This window comes from Electrophorus electricus, chromosome 18 (genome assembly GCF_041902795.1).
Source record: "Electrophorus electricus isolate QZ-2024a chromosome 18, ASM4190279v1, whole genome shotgun sequence".
Lineage (NCBI taxonomy): Eukaryota > Metazoa > Chordata > Actinopteri > Gymnotiformes > Gymnotidae > Electrophorus > Electrophorus electricus.
This window is the reverse complement of record NC_137514.1, coordinates 4,360,279-4,380,000: the sequence shown is the minus strand read 5'-3', so window position 1 is coordinate 4,380,000 and position 19,722 is coordinate 4,360,279. Positions and strand designations below refer to the sequence as shown.

Below are 19,722 nucleotides of genomic sequence, written 5' to 3'. Positions count from 1 at the left end.
CAAAAAAGAAAGACTAAAGTAATGTCTCTATATTACAGAGACTTTGTGGGGCTGTTTGGTACCAAAATGAGAGAAAGGCAGAATTTGAAAACAATACACAGATAATGCTGATACATGATTTATTTTAAGGCCAGGTTACAGGCTAAAACACATAACTTTCAAGCCACCCCATATGCCTCGAGGCTCACTGTGGAACACTCATTACCATTACATGACCCACCGTGCACTCTTTAAACTCTACGTCAGATATGTGCACATACGTGCAAATAGTGAAGCAGCTCTGAGATCTATACGTGTCCATAAAGAGATGCATGTGCATTAGAAGCTATTCTATGGAAATGATCTGAAGCCGCATGCTGTCTATTCCCACGTGCTCCTGCGTCAATTATCGCACACAGAATCTCCAAATACTTGTGTGGTTCCCTTTCTTCTTCCTTGCTCTCATTTTTAGCTGTCATGGCTCACTCAGAACAACTATTCTACTTTTACATCATCTGCTTATCTGTAAAAATATTATTGGTTGTATGTGTTGTGAATTTATAATTTATTCATTTATTTATCTTTCCTTTTTCTTGTGCTGTGCTTGGTCTCAGAGGTCTAACATGAATAAATGAAAAGAAAACATGTTTTATTTAATAAAAATAAAAGTAAATACATTTAAACAGACACCAGAAGTGTTTTTGCCTTTCCTCTTTCTTAGAATATTTAAGCAGTGTGGTTCCAGGCTAGGGCAGCAGAGATGGTACTAACCCCTCATTCCCAGTGTGTTTGTACAATTAAATCAATACTGTACCTGAGTTTATAACTATGAACTTGAGAATGAATCCTGTTCCCCCACACACACCCACACACAGACACCCCCTCCACACACACACAAATAGAATTTGTACTCACCACCATGCCAGCCAAAAAGAGATTGGGCAGTTATGTAAATGGGTTGGATCTTTCATCAGCACATCAATAATTCCATCTGCACTGTCAGTAAATAATGCTGGGTGGTATTTCAGTTTCCCTGACATATGGATAGATGTCCCGAAGACGTAAAGAAAAAAGAAGGCTAATTAGAATGAATTAAAAATACATCTGTCTGTGTGTCATGGACAGAGGGCGAGAAATGCCAGATCATTTATCATACAGTGTTGAGATTTTGAAAGCCTAATGGAGGAAACAACCAGGTTCTGTGGAATTAGATTACCTAAGAGTGTTCTGGTTTTAATAACGGAGAGAGAGAGAGAGAGAGAGAGAGAGAGAGAGAGAGAGAGAGAGAGTGAGACACACACACACACAGAGAGAGAGAGAGAGAGAGAGAGAGAGAGGAAGCTGGAAAAGAAAAAAGTAAGAACTCTAATAATATCAGATGCCTTTCATACATTCCTTCATTACAATGTGTGAAGCAGCTGTACTCCCCGCCTGTCTGTTCCTGCTCATTTCATATCCTAAATGGGAGACAAATAGTGTCACACTCACACAACTCTCTCTCTCTCTCTCTCTCTCTCTCTCTCTCTCTCTCTCTCTCTCTCTCTCTCTCTCTCTCCATGTTTGTGTGTGTGTGTGGGGGGGGGGAGTGTATCTTTGTACTCTAGTCTTTAGCCCATTTTTATTCTAGCAAAACAACAACCGCACACATTTAAATTGATGATGTAAATAAATATATTTGATTAATAAGAATCTCATGCAGATGTAATGCAGGACTCCAGACAGCCAGTGAGAAAGAAACATGTGCATGCATGCATGTGTGTGCGTGTAAAAACTGCCCTTTGAAGTTTTAATTAATAACTCCGGTGTTGCCAACCTATGTGATTTATTTTTTTATATTAAAACTCTCATAGAGTAAAAACTGTTAGTAAAACTCTTCTGATGTTCTGACCCTTAGTTAGCCCCTCCATCCCTCCCTCCCTCTCTCTCTCTCTCCCTCTCTCTCTCTCTCCCTCTCACTCCTTCCTTTCCTTTCCCTTTTTACTGTGATGAGGGTGAAACAGAGGTTGTCAGAGGACTACGAGTATATGGAAGGTGCACTTGGCTTGAGCTGGCCACATGCTGTTCTCTTCAGCATAGTCCGAACCCTGCTGTGCTCAGCAGTACATTCACAAGAGTGTCCAATTTAAATATCTCCACAGACACACACACACACACACACACACACACACACACACACACACACACACACACACACACACACACACACACACACACACACACACAGTGCTTCTCTGTAACTGGTAAAGGACCTCAGGCTGTGGGCATTGCCCTATGGAGGAGGGTGGGAATTGGGTCTGGTCTGTAAGACATCCAGCCTCATCTATTTCTTAAATGAATAAAAGAGCCCAGCATGCACCAGTGGGTCAGGAATATCGACACCAAGACCAATGACCAGTAATCATCACTTGTTCCTCTCACACTCTGTGAATATATTGTCCCCCTCAATGAAAATGCTTCAGTTAATTGGGTTATAAGTCATTTTTTCTCTTTCTCTCTCTGTTCCTCTATCTCTCAGCCACACACAACACACACACACACACACAACACACACACACACACACACACACACACACACATACATACACACACACACACACACACACACACACATACATACACACACACACACACACACACACACACACACACACACATACACACACACACACACACACACATACATACACACACACACACACACACACACACACACACACACACACACACACACACACACATACACACACACACACACACACACACACATACCTTTTATTCAGTCTTTTATCCATTATCTTTTCTCCAAATTATTCACTATACTAGGCTATTTTTTCTTTTATGTGAAGGATGACCAGGTATATTTCCCACCATCCTTACTTGTCTCTGTACAGGGAACGTGATAATAACTGAGAAATGTCCAGTCTGGATTCACATCTGAATGACTATTAAGCCGCTTTTTGCAAAACCCCCCACTTGCATGATTTTTGTATAAAAGGGCCTATTTTCATATCAGTATGTGTGTATTTGCATATCAGCACTGTTCTTTATTCCACAACAACACAAATGAGACAAAGCTGAGAATAACAGTCAACTTCCTTACTGGTCCACATTTGGTCTCTTTATGCAAATTTGCAAAAACAAGGTTTCACACATTGTTTCAAAGTTACCCACACTGGTACAGAGTTTCACACATTGGCAAAGAGTTTCCCGTTGCACAGCTATTTGCACTGAATATATATGTCACGGACTCCTCCTCCCCTCAAAGTGGTACGGCCCGCTGCGTGCAGGGGGATTCACAAATGCACTGTGTCTTTGTTATTGTAACCACCCCCCTGGGATTGCATACACGTGTATAGGGTTTAATGTTAATGTTTTGTGTGTCTATTTAAACCCCTGTCCATGTGTGCTCCCTTTGTTGGTCATTGTCGCTACGTGTGTGTTAACTCTTAGCTTTGTTGCAGTAACGTTGGGTTGTGTAGTTCCTGTTAATGTGTATACATCTTCATTTAATGTTAAATGTATAGTCATGATTACTGTAAGTGCTGTGTGTGAGTGCCACCTGTGTCATATATGTTTTATGTTAATAAATGTATTTCACCGGTGAGGAAGTCTGTGCATCCTGCCCCGCGCCTGGCGGCACCCCAGCCAGCTTCATTACAAAATACAAGCAAGCGTGAAACTGTTCGCTTTGTTGGTTTATCATCAAGGATGCTCTGCCCCTTGCTTAGTTGTACTGCAGTTAATTAATAGTATTTTATATGTACAGGTGATGGGGGCTGTTTGTTAAAATAAAATCCAAACAGAAAACATAGAAAACAATGTGAGTAAGTAACCAGGTCATTGTGTTGAGCTGTGTCAAGCAGTGTTGAGTTGTGTTGAACTGTGTTAAGCTGTGCTGAACTGTGTTGAGCTGTACTGGGCTGTGTTGAGCTGTGATCTGAACTGCTCCTGCGTAGAAAATTTCAGGTGGACATGTGGACGAGGAAGAGAAGCCTTCTGCATTTCAGGCCATTCAGCTGGTGTCACTCAGTCTAAGGGACAATCCACCAAGACATATGAATATCATCCACAAAGGCACTTGGACTCCACTGAATCCAAGACCTTTGCACTAGTGGCACAACCCCAGTGATGATCTCAGAGGCGCACACCTCCCACAATACTCCTCTCCACTGTTCATGTTACTCCTCTCTACTGTCCACATTACTCCTTGCCACTGCCCCACTGTCCATCCGATCATTACCGAGTCTTTCATTAATTGTAAGAGAGGGTGAAACATGGCACTCGATGTATCCTAGTATGTAACCTGGTGTTTTTCCTTATCTCTGTATATTTTGTGTTTTCAAATGTTCTCACGTGTTCTATCTGATTCTGTACATTTGACAGAAGCTTTTGATAATGAGCTGATGGGCCTGGACTAGACTGAAGGCTCTCTTGTGGCTGGGATTGGCTGGACATGGCTGGGAGTGGCTGGGATTGGCTGGACATGGCTGGGAGTGGCTGGGATTGGCTGGACATGGCTGGGAGTGACTGGGATTGGATGGACAGTGCTGGTTGTGGCTGGGAGTGGATGGACATGCCTGGGCATGGCTGGGAGTGGGTGATGCGGCTAGATGTTTCTGAGCATAGCTGGACGTGAGGACTGTTGATGAACTCACACCACGGCCCTCACTACAACAGCCACCATAGCCGACAGCTGGCTCCTGGGTGTTGTCCCTTGAGCTATGCTTGCCAGCAGCAACAGAAAAATGGCCATCTGGGGAAAATTTCTTGGTTTGAGGGCTAGCAAAGCATGAAAGAGAAATTGAGAGAATGAGAAAGAGACACAGAAGAAGGGTGAGAGAGAGAGTTAGAGAGAGATGGACAAATACTGACTGATTTCCAGCCAAATGGAGGTAAATATAAAGAGATTCCCTGTGGAGACACAGTTATACAACATTGTTGGCTATATAATTTGTGCCATTTATTTCATACCATATGATATCTTGTGTTTATTCAGAATGACATTTGATAAAATTGGCATTACAAATATAAACAAATGCCTTCTTCTCTTTCTCGCACACACACACACACACACACACACACACACACACACACACACACACACGCACACAAACAAAAATGTTTTTGTCAGAAGAGGAATACAAACATGTAAATATGTTTCTGGGTATTTGGTTTGTGTGATGTTAGTAGCACAGAGGGAACAAGAGGCGTGTCTGCAAGAAGGTGCTCTTTATTATCCACAACTAAATATACATATAAGTAATGACAGCACGAAAACAAAAGGTAAACAGACTCTGCGTAGCTCTTGGTCTCATTACTTCAAGACGTTGTCTGCTAATGTGCAGCACTGTCCTCGGGGACCTGAGGGAGAGAAACAAGGAACAGGTGAGTGGGATTAGTAGGTAGGTGATTGGGAGCGGGGCAGGTGTTTACTGTGATCCTGAGCAGGATCAGGCGTGTCCCTCCTGCTGGGAGACCGGCCAACCATGACAGTTTGTGGTATAGGAAGTACTGTGTTTCTGGACGTTTGTGTGCATGCTGAATGGGAGACTGTTCAGGGTGGTGTAGAGTGGATTGTGTTTTGTGAACATTGTTGCGACTCTGAATATTGAGAAAAAGAATGAGAAAGGAAGAAAATAAAATGCAATCAGGGAACCTGACACGTTTCCAATTCTATTGCCTTACCTATTCCTTCGTTTCAGTTATACGCAAACGTTTATTTCTAACCCAAACCTCCTATCATCTCCCCTCATTCCAATGAGTGCACACGTGTGTGAGCAAGTCATTTCAGACATGGATGTCTTCAGAACACCTTGATCTGAAGGTGACCACAGTGCTGTGAAATGACTGCGGAATGTTAGAATCAATTAGAAAAGGCCCAAAGGTTGTGACCTCGTAGGTTCGTGCATGCTTGTTGTGACCTGCACAGCTCATCAGTCTTGTCACCAAAGCTTTGTGTTGTGATCCAATTACAGTTTTTAGCATCTGGATACACACATAACATGTGTGTATGTGTGTGTGTGTGTGTGTGTGTGTGTGTGTGTGTGTGTATGTGCCCTATATATTCACGTACACATCCCAGCATATTCACACATAGATCCCTGTATATGCACACACACACATCCCTGTACATTCACGCACACACATCCCTGTATATTCACACACACACACATCCCTGTATATTCATACACTCCCTCCCTTCATCACATTCTTGGTTAATTTTTTTAAACATCCCCAATCTGTCCACTCATCACCCATTTAGGGTCCAACTACCTATTAAGTTTTTCTCATTTGAATACACACTGTAACCGAATTAATACACCACGAAATTGATTCCTTATGCTAAACCCCCATAATTACACTATATTTCTTCACAACTATAAAGACATTCTCATTGATTCAACATATTTTGCAGTTCTGCTGCACTCATTTTGCAAAACTCTGCACACACTTTTCAGCACACTGTGCAGTTCTCATTGGGAACACAAGCCTTTTTTCATAAACACTGCCCTTACCAATCAAAGCTCAGTATGGCAATGAACTAAACCATCATCACATGTGAAGACAGTACATCAGAATTATTTAATCACTTTTCCTCACTGCATGGGGCATATAAACTTGAACACTGATTCAGGAAAAGTAAAACAGAAAAGACAAAACAAAAATGAAAAAATAAGAAAACAAGAAAGTCCACAGAGAGGAAGAGGCAGGGGAAGATGAAGAGGGTGGAGCTGACAAAGAAATATCTCCAAAGACATTCGATCAGTTCTTGTGGATAGTGACATACCTGCAAAGCATGGAATGAGCATGAGGGAAGCTGGACAGATTTGTGGCCAAATCCTCATGATCGACAAGATGATGCCTGATATTGTGGGGGTTTTGTTTGTTTGTTTATTTGTTTTTACTATAGTATATATTATACAATTTTGTTTGTTTTGTGTATTTATGTAAATATACTGTAAACATGCAGTACCGCTGCAATACTTAATTTCCTTAAGTTTTATTTTTTTTTAATGTAATACAGCAGTTCAGAAGTTTGTTTCGTGACTCATCACATTTTATGGGTAGATTTGTGAAAAGTTGTGGATGTAAATACTGTAAATGGTCTTTGATACTGTTTGAGGTCTTTGATACAAACTGTGTTTTGTGTTTTGCAGCACAAAGTATAACTTTGTAGTGTGTATGTGTACATACCTGCTGTTAGTGTTTTGTATTCTGTGTGGATTATTTGGTTTTGAGGAGTATGTGCATTTTTAAATCAAAAGTGAGCTTTTTTCTGCTGGGGTAAGGTTTTCAGAATAGTTTTTAGCTTTTGGAAATATGTGTAATGTTTGGAGAAATGTGAATAACCAGTCAAAAAAACTGCACAACCAAGAGCAGCTTCCCTATGCATTTACGCTGATAAGCCTTTCATTTACATACATTTACATATATTACATACATTACATGCCAGAAATGAAGGCCCTGGGTTAGTGGGCATTATGGGAAAGGGCATTGACATCTCCCCAGTCCAATTATTTATCACCCAAGAAAACATGGGAGTGCTCTCTTCTCACTTGCCCTGATCTACTACTAATCTGTTTCACCTGGCTGGTCAATACTGCCCTCTTAGCACACAGTGAAGCGCTACCTTTTTATATAAATAATGGTCACCATTTACTTCATTCTCACGCTAACGGTAGAGGGAGTGACACGACAATATGAGGTCCACGTGTAAACAAAGCAGAACACTGTTGACAATTAAATGGAGCTCCGAATGGAGCGAGTAGAGAGGCCATTAGTGCTCCACAGGGGACAGGGAGTGAAATTGTTTGAGTTGAACGACAAACGCTCCCCCAGAACAGCAAAATGAAGATGGGTATGATGGACTCTTAAACGTACTGGACAGTGAAGGAGTGCTGCCCTCTCTCAGAGTAGAGGGCAGCAGGCACTGTTCAGCCCAGTGAATGTCTGCTGTTCAAAAATGTCCATGTTAATTTCACTCTGAGTGAGAATGCTTTGCATGCCTTTGTCAGCCCGACAAGCCATGAACTCTGTGACTCATTTTTAATAGCCTGGCATAATGAATAGACCCCTCCGAGAGCATCTATTAGGAGAAATGGGAACGGTTCCAGCTTCCACTAAATTGAACAATTAATCAATTTTCCCAACTTTATCACATTATAAAGCTTTTGTAGATTAGTATTAGTGAAAATTACTTTTGGATGATACAAATGAATTAACGAATTCCAGTAGCAAATATGCAAAATTTGTTTATAATGCTGAAATTGTACCTAATTCTATCTAAAGGGCAACAAAAATCACACTCTCTGAACCTGATGGGGTCATTTTAAAATCATTCTCTCCAAATTTGATGGGATCATTTTAAAACCACTCTCTGTGAATTTTATGGGATCATTTCAAAAAAGAAAACAGGGTAAGACCAAAGGGCCTTATTCTGGTAATTATATTAATGCTCCTTTATAGGTTTAAATATACATCTACTAACATATATTTTGAAATATATTGGTTATATTGGTAATAAATGAAACACTGGGCTACAGAGGCTCTCATTTTGACATTCACCATTGATGGTACGCTTTCATTTGGCTTTGTGAGTGAAAACCTCTCATCTTCATCTTTCTTTTGTCTCTGATGTGTGTCATGCCTTAAAAAAGAAGTGGAACTCTACCTGTAAATACCTCAGAGAGCTATTGTCCCCCCAGAGCTGAGAGAAGAAGTTTGGGAAAATACCACTCATGCCTTTTCTTGTATTCATTCAGTGAAGAAATCCTGTATCCTGTAGCTCAAAGTAACAATCAGCCCACAGATGCTATTATATGTTGTCAAGTTTCCATCACTTTATTTCCATAGGGGGAGCTGGCCTAGAGACATATGAGACTAAAGAGTGCTGTAAGAATTTCTCCCTTTACGACCGGACCAGAGTTTTAGAACTGTGCTTTAAAATAAATCATGTGTTCATGGAAGGATTTTGTAAGATGCAAGACATATGGTGCATATAAAAAGCCTCCAGTTCACACAGGCCTCTGATCAGTCGTCATCTCTCCCCTCTTCCCTCGCTCCCGCATTATATTAGCACACAAGTGTGCAGAGAGGTGAGAAATGGGATGAGGCTGCAGATTGCTTTAACTAAACTCCATTAAACGTCTGCAGGACACCCAGAACAAAAGCAGTGAGTGCAGAGGGGGATGGATGAATTAATCAGTTAGTGACTGTGATTTTTGTTCTATTACTCCCTCAGGGTATTGACCCCAACACACACACACACACACACACACACACACACACACGCACACACACACACACACACACCACAAAAAAACATTTATTACATTGAAAAGGGTGCCTGCTTTCTTGCACATTTCTGTGATGGATAGGGTGCTAGAGACTAAACAAACTGTCTGGCATCAATGGAATGCTTAATAAACAGAAAAAAAACCCATAATGGAAACAGTCGGGGGGGGGGGGGGGGCATCGAGGGAGGTGACATAGAGGGAGAGATTACTGAATGCTGCACTTATGATGAACTGTAAGTTAATAAATTTGCAGAGTACACACATACATACATGCACACTCAGAAAAGCATTCACATGTGCAAGAAAACCTTTATTCTTTGATTTCAAAGTGTTCTCTTAATAAATGTTTTACTAAAAGGCAACTTTAATTGGACCATACCCGACACCTGTGCTGTTTATTTTAGTGTGTTTTTAAATGGCTCTGTTATACTTTCTAGGTGAAATGCAATGAGGGCCGATTCTCCACCCTGTTAACGTTGGTCTGTCTCAGTGTTTGGTACTTAGTCAACATCTATGGAACAAGCTATTGAACAATAGAGAGAAACTACTACTTCCCAACCCTTCGTCTGTGGTAAAACCAGATCTACAGAGCCCAGGCAAAACTACCCAGACACTGCTGCATTTTTAAGGATACTAATTAGAAAAGGGGCTGACTTGTTAAATTGACCACACTTACATTATCCCATAGTTATCTCCAGATTTGTTAAAATGAGGATTCTTCTAATTCAGATTCACACTTCCTATGAGGAAAATATTAAACCTTTTGGTTTCTGGTGAATTGTGAATGGCATCTTATACGTGAGTTTATGCTTATCTCACAAGTTAGAATCAGAACAGAAGACTAGTGGTCTCATCAGAGGTCCGGAACACCAGAGGTTCTATTGTGTTCACCTTCACACACCAGTCAGTGAGCTACTCAAGTAAACACGATGTAGAACTATAAAGAACTATAGAACTATAAATCCTAATGAAGTCTAATCCTAATGAGTCCCATTACATCATCACATCTAATCTCAGCCCCCACAAAAATAGGTAAATGTACCAGTTCTCTTTGCTTTATTGGACATCAACCCCAGTGCACATATAGGCAAAAATTGACTGGTATTAGCTTGTTAGGTCCTAATACCAGTCAATAATTTATGCTTATTTTTATAGGTTATGTTTATTTTTCCTCTTTAGCAGGATTGTGTAGACCTTATGTTTTGGACAAATATTTTCTGCTTCTCTTATGGATAAAATGCATTTTGTATGTATGATGAATGATCAGAATAATTCCCTATGCATGTTCATTTATATGCAAGTGCTGTGCTATCTAATGTCCATTTTGGTTACTCTGTTTTGCATAATAATGGAAACATGCTAAATAATACATTATTCACTTCGGCTCATACGTGGAGTATGTTGGCATACACAAATAGATCAATCAAGCAAGCTGATTGGTTGGTACATTAGCAATTAATGAGAAATGGCAGAGATTATGTCCATGGCATATTCACTCCATTCTGCACAATCATGTTTAAGTAACATTTAGTTACCAGTCCATTCTTTCATCAGAAAGACAGCTAAAACGGTTGATAATCAGAATCAGAACAATGGGATTTATTTATGCTGTAAGTGAAGTTCTTTTCATTATGGATATTAATCTGAATGGTTAAAGGGATAATTTTATAGTCTCTGACTACACTTCCTGAGCACGCAGGGCCTTTTACCTTTTGAGTATGCGCTGTGCACATGTTAATTCGGAAAATCATGGGCAGAACTTCACTGGTTCCTTGCAGAAGAAATATATGCCAATTTCTAAACACACACACACACACACCCACACCCACACCCACAAACACACACACCAATACAACGTGTCTGCAGTCAACTTTTATAAGGTCTTCGAATCCTCAGTTCAGAAATAATTCGGTATTAAATTATCATGGCATCTGTAGGCAGGGTCATAGAGATCTTCCATTATGACATCATGCTCCATGAACTTCAATGACAATGACACCTTTGCAGCGTCAAGCCTTGGTGACTGAAGCCCAGTTCAATATATCTTAATCATTATTATTGCCCTTTGCTCAGACAAGCATGTGATGGGTCATTTCCTGGGTGTTTGCTGGGGCCATACATTAAAAGCGTAGCAACGCTGCAGTTCATGCATTTGTCTTGTTATCTCGTTACCTGACGATATATTTTTTTTCGTTAGTGAGTCGCTCCCATATATGCCGGGAGTGAGCACCTGACCATACTGCAAATAAGGGGAAGCTCTGTGAGAAGGAATCCCCACGCTCGCATGTTCAAAAGAAAGTGTGACTCTCATGTAACAACTTCACAGTAGAGGCCCCAGAGTAGCCCATTGTGAGAGTCTGCTGGGCTTTGCCAACAACACAATCCATCTCTGTTCACACAGAGGAAGAGTCTGGACACCTTTAATTAGCTTTATTTGTAAACTATGTAACTTTGGCTAGATGTCAACATTCCTGGTGAAACTGTAAGGAGTACGGGCACCACGGTATGTAACCCTTTAGGGGATTGAACAGCCAGGCTTAGGATGTGTGGTGAATGTTTGCATGAGTGAAAATTTTGTGTTCTCTCCATGGTAGGTCTCCTGTTTGGGCAACAAATATTAAGTTTCAAAAGCTGAATTTATTGCTGATAAAGGTACATCTCTCTCTCTGTGAAAAACAGTATCAAATGTAGGTGATCTGGCTATTTGCCTAGCTCCCATGTGTGTCGTTGTGGAGACAGAACAGTGTTTATCAAATCTGAGAGTGCTGAGCTGGCTACCTACATTCTCTCTCTCTTTCTCTCTCTGACAGTCTTCTCTGTCTGTCTCTCTTTCTCTCTGAGTGCTGTTAGTAGCCAGTGATTTATAATACAGGAGTCCACAGTGACCAAGCTTAGTTCCCAGATGTCCATGTGTTTTAGTAATCACACTAAAACTCTTGTGTCTTTCCTTGAGACAGAAATCGTTTATAATCTCTTCATCTGCAAACAACATACAGAAGTTTTCTTTCTTTTAGTTATTTTTTTTTTGACAACTATTCACTTAAGACTCAAATTGCACTACAAATGTCCTCACAGCTTAAAGATTATTTTCCCCAACTCATTCTTGCCAATAAAACACTATTACACATTCAGGAAAAAGCAGGCCACTTGGCTAAATAACATTAATCATCATCATGAATAATAAATACGGTTGGCAAATTATATACAATGCCTTACAGACACAGGCATATGAATTTTGAATGAGTGTCAGGTTTAAAATGCATGTGATTCAACTGTACACCTAAATGTTTCCACAGTGAAAACTGGTTAAAAAAAAGTGTGTTCCCTGCGGTGTTTTGGAATGCTGCTCCCATACTTCATAATCCCACACATTTCTTGATTTGGAGGAAGAACTCCAAGAGGATCTTAGCATACTGGAACTCTCGTATGAGTTCTGATTCTGTCACAAAACTTTTCTGTTATCCTGGGTTATCTCTGGATTGGAACGGCACAGCAGAGAAGTGTGTGGGTTTGTGTTTGCATGTTATAATGGTATTAAAGGCTTTTCAGCCCTACCATCCATTTTTTGTTCATCAGAGAGGCTTTGGCTCACCGTACTTAGCAGGAGATAAAGGGTGCTGAAAAGCAAACCCCACAGTGCAGCCTCTTTACCTGTTGTGATGGCAAGAAACAATTCAAACAGTGTGTGTGATTTGTAAATAAATTTTTTTTCAACAAAAGTTCAAATTCAAGCTACTTCTCATCAAACATCTGGACATTTTCAAAACAAAATCAGTGGGAAAACATTGGCGACTGGCCCCTGTGATGAGACTGTCCTGCCTGGAAATGGTTAGTCTCACACTGAGCTCATGGAGATGTGTTTTTGTGTGCCTTATTTTAAAGTCAAATTGCTGCCTTTTTCACAGTGGTACGGTGGCTGGCGAATATTATGACAAGCTATAGATCCATCTGGAAACAGTAAGCAGGGTTCATATATTTCTAAACACAGAAGATAGCAGATAGTGGTCCATTCATGGCCATAAGAACAGGCATGCGCTAGCTTGGAGTGCATGGTGGCTTGTGTTAGCTGCTCAGTTTTTTTGTTTTAGGAGCACTATGGCATTATAGTCTATGTCAGAACTGTTTTAAATGTCCAGGAAAGTTGTCTGTTAAGATGGCTGATGTTCACAGTGTGTACCTTTTTTTCTAAGCTGTGTGGGTGTGTGTGTGTGTATTTCTTATCCAATTATCCAAATCCTGCTACCGGCTCCTTCCAAAGAGTTTTCACCCAGCAGTATGAGGACTGTCTTGAAGTTACAAAAGTCTTGCTTTTATTCCAATTGAACTCCACAATATCATTTCACAGGCCTAAAGTCCTTTATTTCTCTGATGGGGCTGCAGTCACTCAGGCTTCATTTTGCTTCTTCTGCTGAGTTCACCATCCTGTGACCAAATGATGAGCCTCGCAAAGACATCTGAGGTCACGGTCCTCTCAGACATCACATTCCTCCATCACCGCTAGACAGTCTTCGCCGCCATGCAGGCGCTCGTCCAAACAGGTATCCTCTGTCAGGGAGCTGCAGTTGCTGGTGTCCCCCTGTGGCTGGAAGGCCAGTTGCAGCACTGCCTGGCCCCTCCTTCGCTCCCCACCTGTCCCATTGTGGCACCTGACCACCAGGCACCGGCTCTCCTCAGAGGGTGGCAGCGGCTCCATTGGATCCGTTGGCTCTGGAGTGTCGGAGTGCTCGGGTGCGACTGCCAAGCCCGCGCTGCTGCTCTTGCCGTGGGCTGTCTGGCTGTGTGTGTGACGGTACTCTTCATCAATGTCTTTCCCCAGCTTCCACCTCCGCCAGCGCTTCAGCATCTCATTCTGCACCTGGACACAGAACAACAGCATCTTACTCTGCACCCGGATGCAGGTACCATTCCGGAACCTTCCACCTGAAGGAAGCAGCAGCACAAACCCAAATTCAGGTCTGTAAAAACTCTTTCAAATATGTGATATAGAACTAGCATATTAAAAGTCTTTAACATACAGGATAACTCATACTAATATATATATATATATATATATATATATATATATATATATATATATATATATATATATATATATATATATATATATATATATATATATATATATATATATTATATGTTTATAAAAGATACATAATCATTTACAAAAATAATGTGTTTACAGACCTTTCACTTATTGGAACATTTGAACTGGAGTTAAAAAGGGGGCTCTCACCTCTTTGTTGATAAAGCAGTACAAAATGGCGACCAGGAGCCCCTGCATTCAGAGACAATGAGGATTCAGGTGAAGGCTTCCAGTGCATGTGTCATATTACAGCATAATGAAAAGTCCCTAAAGCATTATTTAAGTAAGGCTGCTGCTCCCCACTCCACTCCACTGCCCTGAACAGTTCCACAATCTCCCTGCACCAGGACACATTTCATGATGAGTTGACTAGCTGGATCAGGTGTAGTATGGCACAGAAACTCCTGGATCAAGTGTAGTGTGGCACGAAAACTCTTGGATCAGGTGTAGTGTGGCATGGAAACTCCTGGATCAGGTGTAGTGTGGCATGGAAACTCCTGGATCAGGTGTAGTGTGGCATGAAAATGTCTGGATCAGGTGTATTGTGGTGTGGAAATCTAGAAACTGTGTGAGACATTAGAGCCTCATGTCTGGAGTTCAGAACCATGGTCTTAAGCTCTGGTGTGCAGATCTCATACTCATTAATATTAACTTGTGTTTAAATACTTTAGTTTGATGTGACTACTGAATTGCAGTTGCCTCCTCCTTACCTGTGGTCAGTAGAGAGTGGCTCAACACTCTGTAGTATGTAATAAAGAAGGATTTTCCCTCTTTAAGTTATAAAGAGGGGAACTTAGTTAGCTACATGCTAACTAGCTTGATTTTACACATCCTATCTGGCATTCTGTGTTGCTTCTGTGTAGTAGCATACCAACACTGAGACAACTGCTATGGCAGCAGCGGCACCAGTGACACCCCATCACAAAATCCAACAGTGTTTTTTCCCCCTAAGTGAGTTTTATATTTTTCCTCTGCTTGCCTTCTTGTAACCTACACACTACTTGTATCCAGTTCCTTTAACATTGAATGACAGTGACGTTGAGGGAATTAACCACAATGTGTATGTTCTGTGCAATATGAAACTTACACATATGTCATATAGTCAGAAGAAGACGTCATATAGTCAAAAGAAGACGCTTGTCTAAACCATTAATCAGTGTACTAAGTGTCTAGGTCTCTAGGTAAATCACCCTACATTACTACTTTGAACTCTGACCTGGAAGGAACTGAAGAGGAGGTCATAGAAAAGTCGTATGAGCCGCAGCAGAGACTCTTTGGAGACTGATTCATCAATGACAAAGGTGAAGAGGATGGCGTGAATCCCCAACAGAGGAATGAGTGTAAGGGTGGACTTAGCCAGTCTAAAAGATAGCAATAGATAGATAGATAGATAGATAGATAGATAGATAGATAGATAGATAGATAGATAAATAGATAGATAGATAGAGAGAGAGAGAGAGAGAGAGAGAGAGAGAGAGAGAGTGAGTAGCGGCATTCTATATTATTCACAGTTGTACCACCACATGTTGGAGTTGGTCAGACAAATACATCATTGAAACAAGAGCAAGAAACAAAATACTTTCCTTTTAGAAATGTTTACTGACAGAGAAAGAAAACATTTAAATGAGATTGCTTAGCGCATGGTCAAAAACTGTGTTGCTTCCAGAACAAAAACGGACTCAGTAAAACTAATGAAGTTACATCCAATCAGAAATAAAGCAGTGACATCACACTTGATGGTCTAGTCTCAAATACAAAAAATGTTCCATCACTCAAATGTGACCATCCTCTGCATTCAATTCAATATAAATTAAATGTAAATGCATAACAGATCAAAAATGAACTTGTTATCATTCATTTCCAACTAACAATAAACAATTTCCTAGCCCTTAATTGGCTTTTACATTACCTGGCACCTAATCGGTTAGGCTGAAGGACTAAGTTATTACAAACCTAAAGAGCCAAACTATCCGTATATCCATGAACTATCAACTTAAACTGTTTTGTGTGTGTCTGTGTGTGTGTGTGTGTGTGTGTGTGTGTGTGTGTGTGTGTGTGATTCTTCCTTTTTCTCAAGTCTCACACTATCCTCTCTTCTGACACTGCTTCTTCCAACAAACACAGTTTGTTTACAGGCCTTTCCAGAATGCTGGTCTTGGTTTTACACTTCACTCTTTGCTCTCCAGAGTCCAGTAACATATTAACTACTCTCTCCATGAGCAATTCCTGTGCATGGTGATGTACTGTCTATTATTAGTACCACATCTCTAGCTATGAAATTTCTTATTGGCCTGGAACATTTCAAGCATTCTTGTAGAAGCAGAAGATATTCATGCATCCATCTACTCCAGAATACGTCCGCAAGATATTGAACTTGCTTCCATCACATTCTTGTGTACATGTCGTCCTTGATGAATATGCCTGGAGGCATGGTGGGTTGAGACTTCAGCAGTAATAAATGATTGGGCATCAGAGGCTCCAAGTCATTCACGTCATCTGAGATGTTTGCGAGTGGTCTCCCATTGTTATGCTCTCAATCTCACACATTATTGTCTGTAGGCAACCATTCATATTCTGCTCCTTCATTAGAGAGGATTTTTCTTACTGTTCAAACTTATCTTTTCCAAACCCCACCCTGGTGAGAAGCAGCTGGGCTATGAAATATACACTTTATTCCCTTTTAATTGCAAAGCTCTTTCTATCTTGTCATTAACTATACTTTAAATAATTTGTCTAAACTTCTTTTCAGTTTGTTTCATTGTCAGAGTGCATGATGGTGATTTGACCTATTGTACATACAAAATGGCAAATTGCAATGATGCAGGAGTCCGTGCCAAGACTGTCTGGAATTTTGATGTGCACAGCTCTAAGGGTGAGGCAAGTGAATAACATGCTTTATGTCAAATGGCCTGAAATAATCAACTCTGGTATTCGAGAAAGATTTGTAAGGCAAGAGGTGATCTTCAGGTAGGTCTGCCATTTTTGGCTCTCCAACCCTTCCACTGTTCCTGCAGCACACTGTGGATTTGCTGATTAGTGTTTGGACTGCAGAAATCGCATGTGGAATCCAGTACTTGCATCTGAGCTGTGCCAAGACATAACTTGGCACAGCAAAAGAGATGACTTACCTTGGATGATCTGATCACTGCAGAATTAGAAATAGTTCATTTTTGCCAGACAACAATTTGTCAAAGAAATCAAAGATCTTCAAAAGGACAAACAAGTTAGTTGCAACAGGCAGTTGCTAAAACTAGATCCAATTCTTCAAGATGGCGCTTCTCTAACAGTTAAAGATCTTGGAGTTTTTATGGATCCCAGTCTCTTGTTCGAAGCTCAAGTAAATAATATTTATAGCCTTTCTCCACCTTAGGAACATTTCAAAGATTAGGAACATGCTCTCCTCACATGATGCAGAAAAGCTGTTGTAAATCATCTGTTGTAAAAAACGCTGTAACTGTGCTATTGACCTTCACATCGGCTTGAAGACTCTCTCTTCTTTGAACAGGTTGTTTTGGCTAATCACGTTCATTGTTCAATAAGAAGTTTGGTCCATTGATCCATGTTCCTGCTTTAATCAACCTTTTGGCCTTCAGACCTCTGCTGGATTGATCTGAAGGGTTTTCTGCTGTACCAATACATTTCCACTGAGATGGCTTGGTGGCTTCTTGAATGAGTGCTAATCTGATTGTGATGAAGGTTTTGAAATGGGATGTTTCATTATCATTGTACCTGAGCACTGTTGTGCTGTCTGTCCAGAAGATAGACTGTTGCAGTGGAACTTGAAGTTCTAGATGTAACATCTTGTCTTACTACACCGCAGTGACTGCTGCTGTCAACTCACGTCTGAGGATTGTGACCTGTTTCAGTGGAGCCAATCTTGACATCCCCAAGAGGAAGGAATGATTCTTCTTTCCTTGCTTATTTTCCAGCAGTAAATAAGACAGAATGCTATTTGTGTACTCTGAGGCTTCTGAAAAATGATGTAACTGCACTACAGCAGTGCACCTAAAGTCTTAAGGTTTCATCTACTCACATGAAAGTCAGAGAGATTAATAATATCTTTGATCCATCCTTTACAATATTCTGCATGTTTTTCACCAATGTTCTCATCCCATCCACAATGTTCTTGATTCTACATTGATTCTTCTCTCTGTTCTCTCTAGGCTTGGTGTGACTGGCTCTGCATGGAGATGGTTTCAGTCCTATCTGGAGGGACAATCCTATCAGGTGACATGGAGAGGATCCACATCCAAACTGTGTAGACTCTCCACTGGTGTTTCACAGGGCTCAGTATTAGGCCCCCTTCTCCTCTCTTGGTGATATTATATCTTCTCATGGTTTCGCTAGCACTGCTATGCTGATGACACTCAATTATTTCTTTCTTTTCCACTCTCTCACACGCAGGTCTTTAGATGTATCTCAGCAGGTTTGACTGACATTGCACCATGGATGACAGCCCACCATTTGAAGCTCAACCCCAGTAAAACCAAGCTTCTGTACATCCCAGGCACTCCCAACCCTTACCATCACCTCATAGTTTCCTTGAAGAACTCCCTGGTATCACCATCCGAAGCTGCCCGTAGCCTGGGAATAACCTTGGACAACTAGGTGTCATTCTCAACTCATGTTTCAAATCTAACCCAGTCTTGCAGATTTCTCCTTTGTAACATACAAAGGATTAGGCCTTTTCTCTTGCAGGAAGCTATCCAAGTGCTTGTGCAGTCTCTTGTGATCTCAAAGCTAGACTACAGCAACTCGCTGCTTGCTGGTCTTCCTCTAAGAGCCATCAAATCTCTGCAACTTGTCTAGAATCCAGCAACAGTACTGGTCTTCAATCTTCAGAAGTTCACACATGTTACTCCGCTGTTGCACTCCCTTCATTGGCTTCCAGTAGCTGCACACATCAGATTTAATACCTTGATGCTTGCCTACAAAGCCATAAATGGACCAGCCCCTTCATATATGAGGTCAATGATCAAAGCCGATCTGTACTTTGAACCTCAAGTACAGCTCGGCTTGAAATACTGTGCTTCAGGTCTCATGGAAGACAAGCATCAAGACGATTTTCTCTCCTGGCTCCAAGATGCTGGAATGAACTGCCACTTGCTGTCCAGAAAGCAGAGACCCTTGGAGTCTTTGAATGCAGACTGAAGACCCATCTATTCATGGAATATTTAAAGGATAACTGACCCTGCTCCTATATTGACTGACTAAATTAGCACTTATTGTAGGTTATTGTTTACTACACTTATGTTGATTAACAAACTCTAGCGCTTATTGTTTATTACACTTATCATTATTTAAGCTAGACCTTATGTATTTGTACTTCTAGGCATCAACAGTGATCCCTGTATTTCTACAGTA

General features: G+C 40.9%; 1 protein-coding gene across 1 annotated transcript in view; it reads right to left on the bottom strand.

Annotated features, from left to right (window-relative positions):
- Nucleotides 1–12,218: 12,218 nt before the first annotated feature.
- gcgrb (glucagon receptor b) overlaps nt 12,219–19,722 on the bottom strand; it is a 38,999-nt gene continuing 31,495 nt past the window's right edge. Inside the window, exons 12-14 of the mRNA XM_027031682.3 lie at nt 15,575–15,719; nt 14,509–14,550; nt 12,219–14,130 (exon numbers count right to left, since the gene is read on the bottom strand). Of these exons, the coding sequence (XP_026887483.2) occupies nt 13,747–14,130; nt 14,509–14,550; nt 15,575–15,719 (571 nt within the window). The 3' untranslated portion in view covers nt 12,219–13,746. The remainder of the gene's footprint in view (nt 14,131–14,508; nt 14,551–15,574; nt 15,720–19,722) is intronic.